Source organism: Chinchilla lanigera, unplaced genomic scaffold (assembly GCF_000276665.1).
Source record: "Chinchilla lanigera isolate Chin_1 unplaced genomic scaffold, ChiLan1.0 scaffold00128, whole genome shotgun sequence".
NCBI classification, from domain to species: Eukaryota; Metazoa; Chordata; class Mammalia; order Rodentia; family Chinchillidae; genus Chinchilla; species Chinchilla lanigera.
The window spans coordinates 2,987,686-3,004,171 of NW_004955529.1; the positions used below are offsets into that span (position 1 = coordinate 2,987,686).

The 16,486-nt window shown below is 35.7% G+C and overlaps 1 protein-coding gene across 2 annotated transcripts in view; it reads left to right on the forward strand.

The window, feature by feature from the left end:
- The first annotated feature begins 9,223 nt into the window (after positions 1–9,223).
- Positions 9,224–16,486, forward strand: part of Cylc1 (cylicin, basic protein of sperm head cytoskeleton 1) — a 55,145-nt gene continuing 47,882 nt past the window's right edge. Inside the window, exon 1 of one of the 2 annotated variants that reach the window (XM_005410077.2) lies at positions 9,224–9,286. In XM_005410077.2, coding sequence (XP_005410134.1) covers positions 9,270–9,286 — 17 coding nt within the window. In that variant the 5' untranslated portion in view covers positions 9,224–9,269. The remainder of the gene's footprint in view (positions 9,287–16,486) is intronic. The other variant, XM_005410078.1, reaches the window with a different exon arrangement.

Genomic DNA, 16,486 nt, shown 5'->3' on the forward strand with positions numbered 1-16,486 from the left:
AAAAAGAAAACAAATGGTGCTGGAGAAACTGGCTTTCCACATGTCAAAGACTAAAACTAGACCCATGTTTATCACCATGTATTAGTTTAGACTAAAGTCAAAATGGATCAAAGATCTAAATATCAAAGCAGAAACATTAAATCTATTGGAAGAGAAAGTAGGTAAAAATCTCAAAGACAGAGAGTCCATGAACAAAAACCAAACTGCACGAGAAATACTTCAAAGAATCAACAACTGGGATCTCATCTTTTTGAAGAGTTTTGCACATCAAGAGAAGTCACCAATAGAATAAAAAGTAAACCCATGAATTGGGAAAAGTTTTAGCCAACTGCCCTTCAGATAAAGGTCTTTTATCTAAGACGTATAAAGAGTTTAGAAAATCGATCCCCCAAATTCAAGGACCCAATGCAAAACTTGGCATCTGAGATGAATACACACTTCTTAATTGATGACATACTAATGACGATTAAATACATGAAAAAGTGTTCAACATCATTAATGTTTCAAGAAATACAAATTAAAACAACACTGAGATTCCATCTCACCTCTGAAAGAATGGCTATCATCAAGAAATTACCCAAAAATAAATGCTAGAGAGGCTGTGGGGAGAAAGGAACCCTACTCCACTACTGGTGGGAGTGTCGATTGGTGAAACCACTACGGAAATCAGTTTGGAGATTCCTAACAAAACTAGGATTGGAAGTTCCGCTTAACCCATCTATTCTCCTTCTGGGTATTTTCCCAGAAGAATTAAAAATATCATACTACAGCACTATATTTACACCCATGTTTATGGCAGCACAATTTGTTATACCTAAATCTTGGGAACAACCCAAATGCTCATCAACTGAGGAATGGATAAAAAAGATGTGGTATTTCTATATGATGGAGTATTACTTAGCCATAAAAAAGATGAATTCAAGGCTTTTATAGGTAAATGGATGCAACTAGAGATCACACTCATAAGTGAAATAAATCAGACTTACATGTGTAAACATCACATTGTGTCCCTGGTGTGAGAACATGAAAGGGTAAATGAAACCCAAAATGTACAATAGATAACAGGAAAGGGAAAGAAATTACTCAAAGGAAGGAACAACTGGGATGAGGGAAAGAAGAAAAAGAAAGTACTAAGGTATCATATATATATAGTTTGGTGGTATCACTGTACTGCTGATGTGTGATGGTTTATTGAGGCAAACAGTTAATGATTAAAAGTATTTTTATATATTTTGGCCAATTTTGCATGCTTGTATCTGGTAATCTGAACAATTTATGTGAAGACAACAATTTGCAGTATAAAAACCACTGGTGAATTACTACAATCCTGTCTAGTGAAACTATATATTGTCCCTAATGTTCTTGTAAATTATTATTTTCTTATTCCCTTTAATGATTTGATCAATCTTCTAACATCGGGTAATATGAGCAACTTCACTGAAGATAACAGTAAGTAATATAACAAACACTGTTAATCCTTATCATTTGGTTTGAAACCCAATATCATTTTTAATGTCCTTGCTTTGTTTTACTTATATTTTGCCATTGTTCTTTTTTTTGTACTATTTTCTTTAAAAAAATTACAGTGAGTTACCATCACTACCTAAATTGAATTAGTGTAATCAAAAGGCCAAAAACTGTAAAGGCTGATTAAGGATATGGGAAAACAAAAACTTTCATACACTGTTGGTGATGATGTTAATGAGTAAAAGTGCTATGGAAATCAGTATGGAGTTATATCCAAAATCTAGAAATCAAATCACAATATAATCAAGCAACCCCACTACTAGGTTATATCTAAAGGAAAGTAAAAGAGTGTAACAAAATGATACTTGCACTAGCATCTTGATTATAATACTATTGACAATAAAGAAGATAAACCACAAAACCATATCTATTGATAAAGTCAGACATATACACAAGTGAATATTATTGTACAATTAAAATAATGGAATCCTGCTTACAGTAATGTGCATAAAATTGGATTCCATTATGCTACATGAATTGTCAGACACAGAAATGAAAATATTGCCCAAGATATAGCTCAGCGGCACAGTGCCTGACTGACAAGTGCAAGGTCCTGAGTTTGATTTGGAGCACAAAAACAAAGAGAAAGCGGCTGGGCTTTAGCTCAGCGGCAAAGCGCCTGCCCGGCAAGAAAAGGTCATGCATTCGATTGCTGGTACTGGAAGAAAAATGAAAAAACAAACAAAGAAAAGAGAAAATGCTACATATTCTCACTCATTTGTGGAAACAAAAAATGAAGTTTGATTGTATCTCCAGGTAAAGGTAGAATAATGTTCAATACAGGATAAAAAGTCAGAGAATGTATGAGCTCTTGGGGATGGGTACCAGATGCAGTTATACTGGGAAGATCAGGTATGTTATTATATTGCCCAATGGAGATAACTATAGTCTACAAAATTATAGTATGAATTAAAAATAACTAAAGAGAAGAACTTTAAGTGTCATAACACATAACTAATGATAAATGTTTAAAGAATGGAAATAATTACTCTGATCTGTTGATACACATTGTATGCATATAGCACATTATCATTGTTTATTCTATTAACATATCCAAATATTGTGTCAATTAAAACTTTAAAATAGAAAAAATACTGAAAATTATGCATAATAAAACAAAGGATGTTTTCTTTTGAAAATACATACTAAAATATTTTCAAGATTTGCTTGAAAAGAAACTAGGTAAGGAGATATTGGAGTAGATAGGATACATAGAAAAGAAGGTAAAGGTGGGTAAGTTATGTCTGATTCATTTAACATATTGTAAATAATATCCCTTTTAAAAATCAAAGCAGGTATGATCCACTTGGGACCCATCTGTCCCTCTCTCAGACAGAAGCCTTCTTTCCCTCAATAAATATATTTTCCTCTTAACTTCTGTTGTCCCTATTCTTCAATTTTGGAGAACCAGAACTTGACCCAGATATCTTTCAGGTTGGGAATTTCTTTCCTATATATCATTTGGAGGTCTTCCACCAAGATCATTGGATGGAGATAAGAGTTTGATTTTGTTTCATAGACTCTGGATTGAGACTCATTTAGGTAAGAAATTTTTATGCTTCAAATTTTGTCATGTCTTTGCCAATTGCTTGTAATTGCTTATGCTTTAGCTCATAGTTTTGTTAAAATGTTGATAAATCTAAGTTAAAACATGGGAAAGTTATATGGTTATGACATTTCTTTAGTGGGACATTTTATTTCTCTTTTCTTCTTTCATATGTTCCTTTTGAGCTAGTTGCTAAATTTACTGGTTTTCCTTGAGTTTTTTAAACAATAGTGCCAGAGAGAGTAACATTAGAATGCCCCCTGCTGGATTTTAAAATAAACTTCGTAAAATCGTTCTTCTTAAATTTAGCTTAGACTTAGAAATTATACTTGCATATATAATAAAACACAGTACTCCTTGCACCATTTTTTAAAGAAGACATTACATTGGTGGCCATTCTTAAGACTTGGAGGACAGGTTTCACTGAGACAGCCTGGCTCTGATCCTCCTGTACACTCTTGAGAAAATATCAAGAGTTCTGTTGATACTGTTCTGCTTCAGTTTCCTTTCCTCCTGTTCTGATACTGTTCTGCTTCAGTTTCCTTTCCTCCTGTTCTGCTTCAGTTTCCTTTCTCTGGTCTTACTGTTAATCTCTTTCTACTTTTGTACTTTCCTTTTTAGATCTGCTTCAGTTTCCTTTCTCTGGTCTTACTGTTAATCTCTTTCTACTTTTGTACTTTCCTTTTTAGAGGCATGTAAAATTGGAAAAAGAACTCTAAACCATTCCAACTAAGTTAAACTGATAGAAAATGGGCATTTGCTAATGCCAAAGACAGGGAAGTCACCTTAAGAGTAGGAATACATGCCACATCTCTGCGTCAGATGAGACATCAGAACATTGCCCATTCAGGAGAACACAAATAAAAGCCATGTCCTGGCTTAGTGTTCTGGGCAAGTCTCCCTCAGGAGGCTGAACGAAAGACACAGTGGAGAGAACTGACTTCTGGGTGACACCAGAAAGAGCTACCTCCAAAAGCAGCACATTTATGGGACCAACATACTTTTGGTCTAAGGGAGGATCTCCAACATTTCCTCTTCTCCTAGGTCCAGTTATCATTCATGTGTATTAGAAAAATACCTTGATAATAAGTTGTGGACTTTAAAAGTTTTACTATAAACATAAAGTGCTAGGTAACCTTGTTCAGGCTTTTAATCATCCCTTATAGAACTTTGACAAACAGTGGTTACTCTGCCAGCTAGTTGCAGGTTCTTAGACCAACTGCCACTCTTAAAATAGAGGACAGGTTTCCCCAGCATCTCTTTAGTGAATCCCCATTCAAGCCAATGGCTGATGGAATGTTGACCAGAGAGACAGCTGGATTCCTTTCTGAAGATCAATCTCTGCTTGTGTGAGCCAAAAGAAACTGAGAAAAAGTGAGGGGTCATGGCTAAGGCTACACTCTGGAGGATACCCAAAAGTCCCTCAGTGGAAACTGGCTCCTAACCACTGAAAAATCTCCACTGACATATTGTACTTAAATTCTAAGAATTCTCCGTAAGTTTCTCAGTTGAATCACTTAACTATCCCTCCCTTCAGAAACTAGGCTGAGGCAGCTTGCAACAATTTACATTTCACAATGGCTAGCATGGAAATCATTCACATTTGTGCCTTACATATGCAAACTAAGATTAAAAAAGAGATTCTTGTCAGCCTTAACCAATGTGCCTTTACCAATATTGAAATGTGACTGCTACGTGATAGATATGTTTAACCTGTGAGCTTTAAAATTTAAATAAAACATAGTCTTGTCCTGCTGCTAGAAAGTGTTGTCTTGGTAATTAGATGAATTACGCAAGTGCCTTGAAGATTTCTTTGCCCTAGAGCCCAGGGTGAATGTCCTCAGGTCAATTGTCTCTTTTATCTATCTCCAGAGGTGATCTCTTTCACAGCAAAGCAGGAAAAGTGCTCTGACCCTGATAAGCATACCTTTATGTATATATATGCCCTTTCACAAAAAAGCAATAGTTTATTGCAAAGTTATGTGTCCTTCTTTTTACATTCCTGTCACCAGGTCAATTGTACCTTATGCTTATAAATGTCCAATAGAAGTAAGTGCACAGTTCATGAGCTTTCTGGGAAGATAAAACTGCACACGAGTTCAAGGGCGGGTAGGCCGGTCAGATGCTGTTTTCTGCTCTCTCCAGATGGCATCCACCTGCTCTGGAGTGGAATATACTTGAGGGATGCCTTGAGGGTACAAAGATCAATCAGACACAGGTAAGTGATGCTCAAACTGTTTCTTTGTGTATTTCAGACATGCGCTATTCACAGTCAAAGTTTCTTACTCCTTTAGAGTGCATCATTAAACACTGGAAGATGTTCGACCCTTACATGTTGAAAAAGAGCCATTTAATATTTTTCTGCACATATGTGTGTGGCCTACCTACCCCCTAGAGCCAAAATTGAATGCAGAGGAAAGAATTAACTGTGATGGTATCTTACAACTAGAAAGATATTTAAAAATGAAGGAAATGAGCAGAAATGCCTTATGTTCAGATTTTCTTTGCATTACAAAATAGTGTTTATTTAGTTTCAAGATGTAGATATGCATCACAGGAAAATGAGACACCTCAAGCTCTTAAGGTACCCACTATCCTGGAACCTAAGACTGCTCCTCCCCAACATTGGGGGCCTGAAAACAAGACAGCCTTAATTAAAGCCTCATCCACCTTTACTGAATCTGAGGTCTCCCCTACTTACCCTTCTAGAAGGTGGGGCTTCTAGACCAGCTGTATCCCAGACTTTAAAGGCTATACTATCCTTAGCTGAGTTTATGTAGACTCCTAAAGGACAATATTCTTTACAAGAAGTAAATGGACAATTTGGAACTTCCAGACTTCATGTGCCCTTTTCTCTCAGTGACCTAAAACAGTTAGATCTTGGAAAGTGTTTAGATGACCCTGATAAGTACATTGATGTTTTTAGAGGGCTCACTCAGACCTAGAAGCTAGATTAGAAAGAGGTAATGTTACTCTTAAATCAAACATTGACCACTAATGAAAGATAGGCAGCATAACCAGCTGCTATTGTATTTTGATATAAATATAATATTATTAATTTTAGAAGGCTAGAATGTAGACATCCAGGGGAACTGCCAGGTCCCACTAGAGCCTAAGCAGTCCCTACCCAAGATCCCTGCAGCCTATCATCTGGACAGAATATTAGAGCAAGGAACATTTTCAAGTGTGTATTCTTGAAGGTGTAAGAAGGACTAAAACCAAGCCTTCCAGTTATTTTCAATTTTCAGCTATTTATCAGAAAAAAGGAACACTCCTCAACTTTCTTGGACCACTTATAAGAGGCATTGATAAAACATACGTACCTAGATCCTATTTCAGTAGGGGAACAAATTATTCTTAAAGATAAGTTCATTACACAGTCAGCCCCAGATACTAGGAAAAAGCTACAAAAGTTAGATTTTCCTCTGGATAGCTCACTTGATCCATTAGTAAAAACTGCCTCCTTAGTACTCTATAATCAGAACTGTGAGAAAATCAGGGACAGAAAGCAAATATACGAAAAAGTGACTGCCTTAGTTGCAGCTCCCAAAAAACAGACCCTAAGTCTGATTCTCTGGGCTCCAAGAAGAGCTCACTGACTAAGTTCATCTGTTACTGCTATCAAAAGCCAAATCATCTTAAGAGGGACTAGCTTTCAGAAGGCCCCAAGCCATGCCCTGACTGCCAAGGTAGCCACTGGTAGTGTAGAGACAGGCACTTCCTCTTCAAACCTGAGCTCAAACAAAAGATTAAACAAATGCACCGACATACCTCCGTAGGGATGGAGATCAAGGCTTGATAGTCTAAATAGGTAGCACTTACCTTGAAAAGTCACTAATCTAACCCTTAACAGGAAAAGCCCCTGTTCTGTATTCCTGCCCACCTGCTATGTGACTCACTTCCTCATTTGATCCCAATTAAATCAATTTTACCTGAATAAATATACTTGCAATCTTACTGGCTGACCATCGTTTTGTCCCATTTCATGCCCACCTTATGATTTCCCATTTTCCCCTACCTTGGACCCACCTCACCTCGTGATTTTGCTCTATAAATGTTCCTAGAAAAGACAGGTTCTTGGACAACCCACTTGGGCTCCATTCTGTCCCGCTCGGACAGAAATTTTCATTCCTTCAATAAATATATTCTGCTTTTAATATAATCAAAGCAAAGGAAAACATGTTTTTTTTTTCCCATACTCAATTTTATGAGGTAAAAGAAAATGATAAAATATTGCCTTGGTTACTTTTCTCTCACTGCTGAGACAAACTATCTGACACACAAATTGAAGGAAGGAAAGGTTTATTCAGCTCAGTTTGTGGAGATTTCAGTCCGTACTTGGCTGACTCCAAGGCAGTGTGGTATATGACTGAGGGCAACAGTTCATGGCGGCAGAAAACAGTAAAAGCAATAAGAGCAAAAAGGGAGGAGCAGCAGCAAGTAGCCTCTTTCCCTCTCTTATATTGTGTGCAAACTGCCCACCCCAGAGCGTATATAGCACTCACACCCATAATCCTGACATTGGACCATGAATCAATCATAAACTCTAGAAGCCTGCCCCATGACTGCATGAGGCTTTTGGGAGACATCCAGGAACAAACCGTAACAAATACTGATTGCCAGAAACTATGTTTAGAAATATGTGTTTACATAAGTTATACATTATCATGTCATAATATGCATACATATATATTTCATAAAATGAAATATGGACTACTAAAATATTCAATTGGATGTTAGTTTAAAAATGTAGTACTTTTCAATTTAAAATGGTAAAAACTTAATGAGAGTTACTAATGAATTCTAATGAATTACTTCTTCTGGAGCCAGAAATTTGCAATGAAAAATGTTATATGGAATATATTAAAAGAAACATTTCCCTGCGCAGGTCATTACCTGCCATAGGAGTTTACTTTTCTGTAATGAAATAAAATCACACTTACAAATTTTCTGCCAAGCAGCAATTGATAATTTGTTGTAGCATAGCTCTCTGTATAGCAGCAATTGTTTGTAATTTGAGATGGCACATTCTTCCTACATCAAATGTTATTTAAATAGACATTGTGGTGGATTAACTAATTGTTAACATGTAATACCCAGCTGAGTTGAATCAGTGTGGTGCTGGGTGTGGATGACCCACTTGAGGAATGTTGCCAACAACATAAATAGAGAACTGGAGGGGAAGATGTTGTGCTGTTGATTCTCCTGGAAAAGCTGGTCATGCTGAATTTCCTGATACCAACTCTGCTCTTATTATCAGAGCAGCTCAGGTCTTCACTATCACTGAGTATGGCTGTTGTTCTCTTTGGGGGAGCTTTTGTCCTTACCTTGAGCATCACTTCCTGGCTTCGATGCAGATCCCTCAGCCTGCTGGCACAGACCCTCACCCTGCTGGCACACACTTCCTAGCTTCCACCACTGACCTTTGGGCCTTCCCAGTGTAGTACCTCGATACAGCCTTCATGAGACATTGTCATGGGCTCTAGGCTGCAGGTGGACTCTTAGAGGTCATTGCCATGGGCTCTAGGTCTTCAGTTAGACTTGTGAAAGATATTGTTATGGGATTCAGTCCCTTACAGAATTCTTGCGGTGTCTAGTGTTTGGACAGATCTCTAACACTCTTTTGCATTTGACTCTTTGGGTATATTACAAAATAATCCCATATATTTTATGTCCGGTATTAAATCTTTTCCCTTCTAAACCCTCACTACAACAGATATTTTGCTTTGTTACCAAAGAATATGAAACATTCAAATTATTTTGGAAAAATATTATTAAAATCATATGCAATAATTTAGGTTTAAAGCCTGAATGTGAAGGAAATGTCCTGAATTATAGTCTTTTGTAAGAGAGATATTTGTGATATTCTTTTTGTCTTTTATCTCATATCATTTTCATAATCATAAAAGCACATGCATGTAGATACACCTGTGTACATGCATATACACTAAAAACTAATGTGAAGTAAGATAACATGAAATAAATAGTTACTAAATAATCAGGTAAAATAAATAAATAATTAACTGAATCTTTCATTACAAGATTTTGGAGGCTATCTGAACACATCCACAGTAAAATGAAACTACTGTGTTTCCCCTTAAATTTTGTACTTCACAATCTCTTTATGATGTCATACCTCTACATCACCGGTGTGAACATAGTATGCTGAACTTCTGGCAAACTGTAAGCAGAGGAAATGTCTCTTCCATGGTTGTAAGTCCTCTTTACAGTACTTTTTAGTATTTCTAATGACTATTACGCTCAATTCAGCTATATATTTACATATTTTAAATATATATGTAATGTCCATCATATATTAGATAATTTTTTTGTGGTTTAGACAATTCATGCTGTTCCACAATATACTGTAGCTGTGTGATCTTCACTATTTTATATTTCTGAGACTCAACATTTATATAATCATATCTAAGTTTAAAAATTATGAAAAATGTATATGACACTACAGATGTAAAGCAGATTGCTATAGTAAGATTTTAGTATACTATAAAATGTTGGAATACTTAATTTTATGCATAACAAAAGTTAGAACATTGTATTTTTCTGATAAGAAGACTTATATCCAATCAAAATGAGTGAAATTGGTTTTGGTTTTGTTTTTGTTTTTGATTTTTTGATTTTTTGGGGTTTTTTTTGTTTCTTGTTGTTGTTGTTGTTGTTTTCCAGTACCAGAAATCGAACTCACGATGTTGTGCTTGCCCAGGCAGGCACTGTGCCTCTGAGCTAAATCCCCAGCCTCCCAATTGATTCATTTTTTTATAGGATCCATTATGTTGAAAATAATGTCAGCAACAATATTTTTAGAGTCTTTAGTGGTTACATGCTTCACTATTGCTTTTTAAGAGCCAATCTTATCTTAAAATACTGTTGAAAATATTACTAAATAGCATAACATAACTATATTGACTTTCAACTACCAGCCAATACTAATGTATACTGCTTATTAATATGAAATTGCCATAATTCAACAATTTTACCTACAAAAATGACATTTATCATCATATTACCTAATAAAATGTTACAAAAAATAAGAAACATGAAATTAATGTTTCATGGAAACAGCTGAATGACATATAGTGTTTTATAAGAAAAACGTGAATGTGCATGACCTGAAAATTAGAATGAAAATTTAGAAAAGTTAACATTCTGAAATGCAAATTCTAAAAAGTTACTACAAAGAATAGTATGATTTCTTAACTTTTAAAATAATGTTTCTTTAAATGTGCTTTTTTCAGTGAGTGTGTGTTACATTTCAAAACAATAAATGTACAGTTGTTTCAGAGTAAAAGAATGAATTTTACCTATAAGTTAAAATGAACTTCCCCAAAATGAACTTCTCAAATCACTTGTTCATAATTGCATTTCTAGCTTGATGCTGCCTATATATTTCATCCCAAAGGCCTCAGAGTTATGTCCACCATTACATGGTAATGCTTTGACTTCAATGTCATCAGCAAAACCCTTCGTAGCCTTCTATCTGAACAATACTCCAATCTTCTTTCTCTACCTAAATCATGCTCTATCTCAAAATATTCTGATTTTGTAGCCTTCTACATTGTGTCCCATTTTCCTTCCCATATTTCCTCCTTCCTCTAGACCTAGAAGTGCAGTAGGTGTTTGGTTTTTTCCCTCAATGCCACCTCCAGGTCATTCTCTTGCACTGCTTTATAAAATAATCTTAAATATAAGATTTAATTTTATATCATCACATTTGTTTTGTCTTTTTGAGACAGGGTCTCGCTATGCAGTTCAGGCTGGCCTTGAGCTCACTTTGTAGCCCAGGATGGGCTCAAACATAACATGATCCTCCTGCCTCAGCTGCCTGAGTGCTGGGATTCCAGGGGTGTGCCACCACACCCAGCTCTATCATTGTATTTTATCACCTATTACTTTTTCTTTAATTTACCCATTAATTCTCAGATAATTTTCATTTGCCATTGTTTTCTCTTTGTCTTGCTATCATTTCATGCACTAGTGCATTTCTTTAATTGCTGATGACTTTACCACATGTATAATCATTCTCCTATCTAACATTTAAAAACTTTGATCTCTTTTTCAGTTGAATTGTCTTAGTCCTGCTTTAGTACTTGATTTAAATACATTCCTCACCATCTCAATTTCAAACAGTCCACTATTTAACTACTACTGCAGATACCTTTAGCACCACTACTCTAACATTTTTTCCACCCTTCACCACAGTAAAACCAATAATTAATTCTACCACCTTTTCATTGTCACAGGAATCCCTTACTCATGGCTTTGCTTGTATTTTTATCTTAGATTCTTAATGATTCATGGTGTATCTGCAAAAATACCCCCACATACTTCCTGTTACATCAATGTTCTTTTTCTCGTCTTTGCCAAAAAAAGAATTAAGTAAATCTAACTCTCCTGTTACTGTACACTTGTAATTTTACAAGAAGAGTCTTGGAATAATATGCATGTAACAAAGACGATTAGTTTCAGATTAAATCTATGATGATAAATATGGTATCTTAATGTTTCAATAGTTTTACATTTCTATATTCTGTTCAATATTCTTTTAGTTTCAAAGATGAGTATGCATGCTTTTTTCTCTTCTCAAATCTGAATTTTTTCCCCTTCTCACCTAAGAAAGGCAAATATGGAAAAATGAGTATTTCACAAGTGAATACACTAGTCCATGTCTATCTTCACCTCTTTTGCATGCCTTATTCCTGTTATGCACATGACCTCTTCTTTTTGATATCTTAGTTTAACTCTTATAATTGGGCATATTCATTTCCAAGAACTAACATAACAAACAACCACAAGCTGAGTGATTTCAAACATCGTAAGTTTATTATTAAATAGTTGCAGAGAAGAATTCCAAAATGAGGTTGTGGACAAGAAATTTTTCCTCTCGAGTCTCAGAGAAGTATATGTTCTATGTGTCTCCACTGTATATTCTGGAAGTTTCTTGCAAGTTTATCATCATTTGGCTTAGAGTTGCACCATTTCAATCTCTTCCTCCACTGTCATATTTCATTCTCTCTTAGTCTGTCTTCCATATTCAAATATCCCTCCTTTTATAAGGTGCTACTAATTGGATTAGGGAAAAACATAAGGCCAGTATGACCTCTTATTAAATTGATAACAGGGGCTGGGGATTTAGCTCAGCGGCAAAGCGCCTGCCTGGCAAGCGCAAGGTCGTGAGTTCGGTTCCCGGCACCAGAGAAAAACCAAAATAAATAAATAAATAAATTGATAACAGTTTTAAAGATTTAAAGACCCTATTTCCAAATAAGACCACATTCACTGATATAAGAACATGGATAAATCCTTTCTAGGGATACAATTAAACTCAAAGCCTGGATCATTTTATTTTTTCACTGCTTAAGAACCTAGCCATTACAAGCAACTCCCATTCTTCTATTATCAATTTTTCTTATATCACTATGCAATAACTACTCTCAGTGTATTTATTCCTGTTGTTAGAAAAATTAAAAATATCTTTCCCTCTACATACTTATGCATTTTGTCAACTTTTGCAGCAAAACTCTTTGAAAAAATTACCTATATTTGTTACCTCATCTCTCTTTACTCTTATTAACATCTAATAAAGCTAAATATTAAATAAAGTTTAATACAGGCATAAATCAGTTACTTTAAGGACAACACAAGTGAAAAAAGTTACTCAGTAATCCACAGCAGATCATTATACCACCTCCTTTAAAATACTTTTTCCTCTCTGAAACCTATTTTAGATGTTTGTCCTTAGCATTCCATGGAAACTAAGTTCACTAAATATATACAACCATATATATAAATACATATATATATGTATCTCCATAAACCTACTAGCAAAATTTCGTATAATTGATCCCTTTAATAAAATAGTCCTCTCTTGTTCATTATATCACTAAACATTTTGGGTTTCTCTTCTACTTTATTAGCTATTCCTTCTCAGCTTCTGTCACTGGGTCTCATTCCCATGTTCAGTCTTAGTTTGGAGAAGCTAACAGATTCAGTCATTGGACCGGACCACTTCTTTCTTATGTATAAATATTCTATATACATTATCATTCAGACATTTTGTATGCCTCTTCTATGATGTTGAATTACTGGGAGATGAGATGAAGAGAAATGGAAACAAAGTAGAAAGGAACAAGGGACAATATGTATATATACCAATTCTCTGTGATGAATATGTGTACTGTATACTGTGAACATATATACTAATTAAAATTCTACAAAGACAAATTTATTTCTTTCATACCAGGAATAGAGCTCAGAACCTTACATGTGCCAGACAGGTGCTGTGTTGCTGAGGTATATCCGTGGCCAAAAGTAAATTTATGTCTCTCCAGTTCTCTCCATTAATTTCCAGATTCATATATACAATTGGTTTTTTTTGAAATTTCCACTTTAATATCTAAATAAATTCAATATTTTTATGTACAAAGAAAGTTATCATATCTACTCCATCAAAGTCTGACGACTCAATAGTATTCTGTATTTCAGAAAATGGCATCACTATTCATTAATCTGTCTAACACACACACACACACACACACACACACACACACACACACTTACCAACATTTCTTTTATGTAAACTTGATTGCTCCTTTCCTAAAAATCTATGTGCAGAGTGGGGTGTTTGGAAGTTGATTGGATCTCAGGGATGTTACATTCATCTGTGAATGAGTCTATTCACAAATTCGTTGTTGGACTTGTTGTTAAGAAGTGGGTCCCATTTGGAAGGGGTAAGTAATTGGTCGTGTTACCTTGAAGGGTGTGTTCTTATCCCCTGCTCCTACCTACTCCTGATCCCTGACTGCACTGAGTTGAACTGCCATGGAGCTACTCAACTATGCATGGACTTAAACTTCTAAAACAATAAATCAAATTCAATTTCTCTCTGTAAGTTTTCTGAGTCAGGTATTTTGTCCAAACTATGTAAAATAACTAAGGCACTATCATTATGATGACATTCTCATAAAACATTATGTCATTTTGTTACCTTGTATATTATGCTCTTATTACGTTAGTGACACATAACTGTAAACTTAGTAATTATAATTAGAGACATTGATGCTTATTATAGTTTTACAGAGGAAATAAGTCCAAATCTAACTATTTTGAGCTACAAACATGTGTCAGCATTTATCAGAGAAAAAGCTGTTCATTAACTATTCTAGCTTCTGATAGCTATCAAAATTCCATGACTTTGTGATTGTATCACTCCACTAACTTCATTTTTGTTATATTGCCTTCTGCCATGCACCAAAATAAAGGTTTGGGTCTAATTTTAGTCCTCAGCTTGTGGAAAGCTATTTTTTCTAGCACCATTATTAGACTATCTTTCTTCCAGTGAACATATTGGGCCCCTTTGTCAAAAAGAAGGCAGCTGAGTACCACTGTGGTTGTGTCTGTATCCTCTAGCCTATTCCATTGATCTTCAGGTCTATTTTTTGCCAATAGCATGCTGATTTTATCACAGTAGCTTTCTAGTAATTTCAAATCAGGGATTGTGAAACCTCCTGCTTTGCCTTTGTTTCCCAAGATTGCTTTTGCTATTCTGGGTCTCTTCTGGTTCCAAATGAAGTTTACAAATGTGTTCTCTAGGTTTGCGATTTACACCAGTGTTATTTTCATGGGAATTGCATTGAATCTGTATAGCAATTTTGGGAGTATGGCCATTTTCACAATGTTGGTTCTTCCCATCCATGAGCAAGGAATATCTTTCCATTTTTTGAAATCCTCTTCAATCTCTTTTTTTAGGGTACTGTGGTTTTCACTGAAGAGTTCCTTGCCTTCCTTTGTTAGACTGATTCCTAAATACTTCAGTTTTCCAATGCTATTGTGAAGATTATGGTTTCCCTTATTTCTCTCAGTATATTTATTGTTTGTGTATAGGAATGCTATTGATTTGGGAGTGTTGATTTTGTATCCAGCTATGCTACTGAATTTGTTGGTTAATTCCAGGAGTCTTTAAGATGAGTTTTTGGGGTCTTCTGTATAGACTATCATGTCACCTCTGAATAAAGATAATTTCACTTCTTCCTTTCCGATCTTTATTCCTTCTATTTCTCTCTTGTCTAATTGCTCTGGCCAGTGTCTCCAGAACTATGTTGAATACGAGTGGTGACAGTGGACATCCTTGTCTTGCTCTTGATTTTAAAGTGAAAGCAGTCAGTTTTTCTCCATTTACTATGATTTTGTCTGTTGGACTGTCATACATGGCTTTGATCAGATTAAGGTAAAGTCCATCTATGCCAATTTTCATAGGGGTTTTTGTCATGAATGCATGTTGGACTTTATCAAAAGCTTTTTCTCCATCTATTCAGGTGATCATGTGGTTCTTTTGTTTAACTCTGTTGATATGGTGCATTACATTTGATTGATTTGCATACTCTGAACCATCCCCACATCCCTGGGAAGTATCCCATTTGGTCATGGTGTACTATCTTCTTGATGATTTGCTGCATTGTGTTAGCTAGTATTTTATTGAAAATTTTTGCATCTACATTCATTAAGGACACTGGCCTGTAGTTCTTTTCTGGTTCTTTTTTCTTTTTTTCATTTTTTCTTGTCTTTCTGCGACAGGGTCTTACTATGCAGTTCAGGCTGGCTTTCAGCTCACTTGTAGCCCAGATTTCCTCTATAACCTAATGAGGTTTATTCTTTACTTCAGCTGCTATCATTTAATAGATTTCAGGTGTGTAACTTCCATGTTCTTCTATGCTGATGTTACCTGGATTTGTTCTGGGTATGGCGTTTGTTTAAGATTACATTTTGCTTCTTTTTTTTGTTATTTTCAAATCTTCCTAGGTTTCTGGAGACTCAGGTTCATTCATGAGATGGCAGAAGGAGGTGGAAATAGGCGTCCCAGGCTCCCAGACAGCTCAACAAGTCTTCCCGAGTCCAAGGCCCCTTCCTGCAGTGGCAGTGGGGAGGAAGCAGAAGACCAGGGCACCCAGATAGCCAACCAAGTGTTCCCAATACAAGAAACCTCCCCAGGATGGTGACAGTGCACAGGTTGGGAGGAACCGGGCTCCCAGACAACTCAACCAAGGCTTCCTAAGTCCAAGGACACTTCCCACAGTGGCAGCAAGGAGTAAGGCCAGAAGATACGGGTGCCGAGACAACTCACCAAGCCTTATTGAGTCCAAATCCCCTCAGGTGGTGGTGGTCATATCAGAGCCAGAGGATCCATGAAATATAATTTTTAACTCTTCAGGGAGATAGCCAAAAGAGTTATACATGGGTTGATGGGATTTCTACTTTTATGTTTTCAGGGAATGTCTGTACTGATTCTATAATTTTTTTTTCCAAATTTGTTGATAGGTGGATTGGCAGATAAAGGCTGAAGTGAGGTACATACAATTGTTAAGTGACTATTTTTTAAATTCTCTTTTATTTAATTTAATT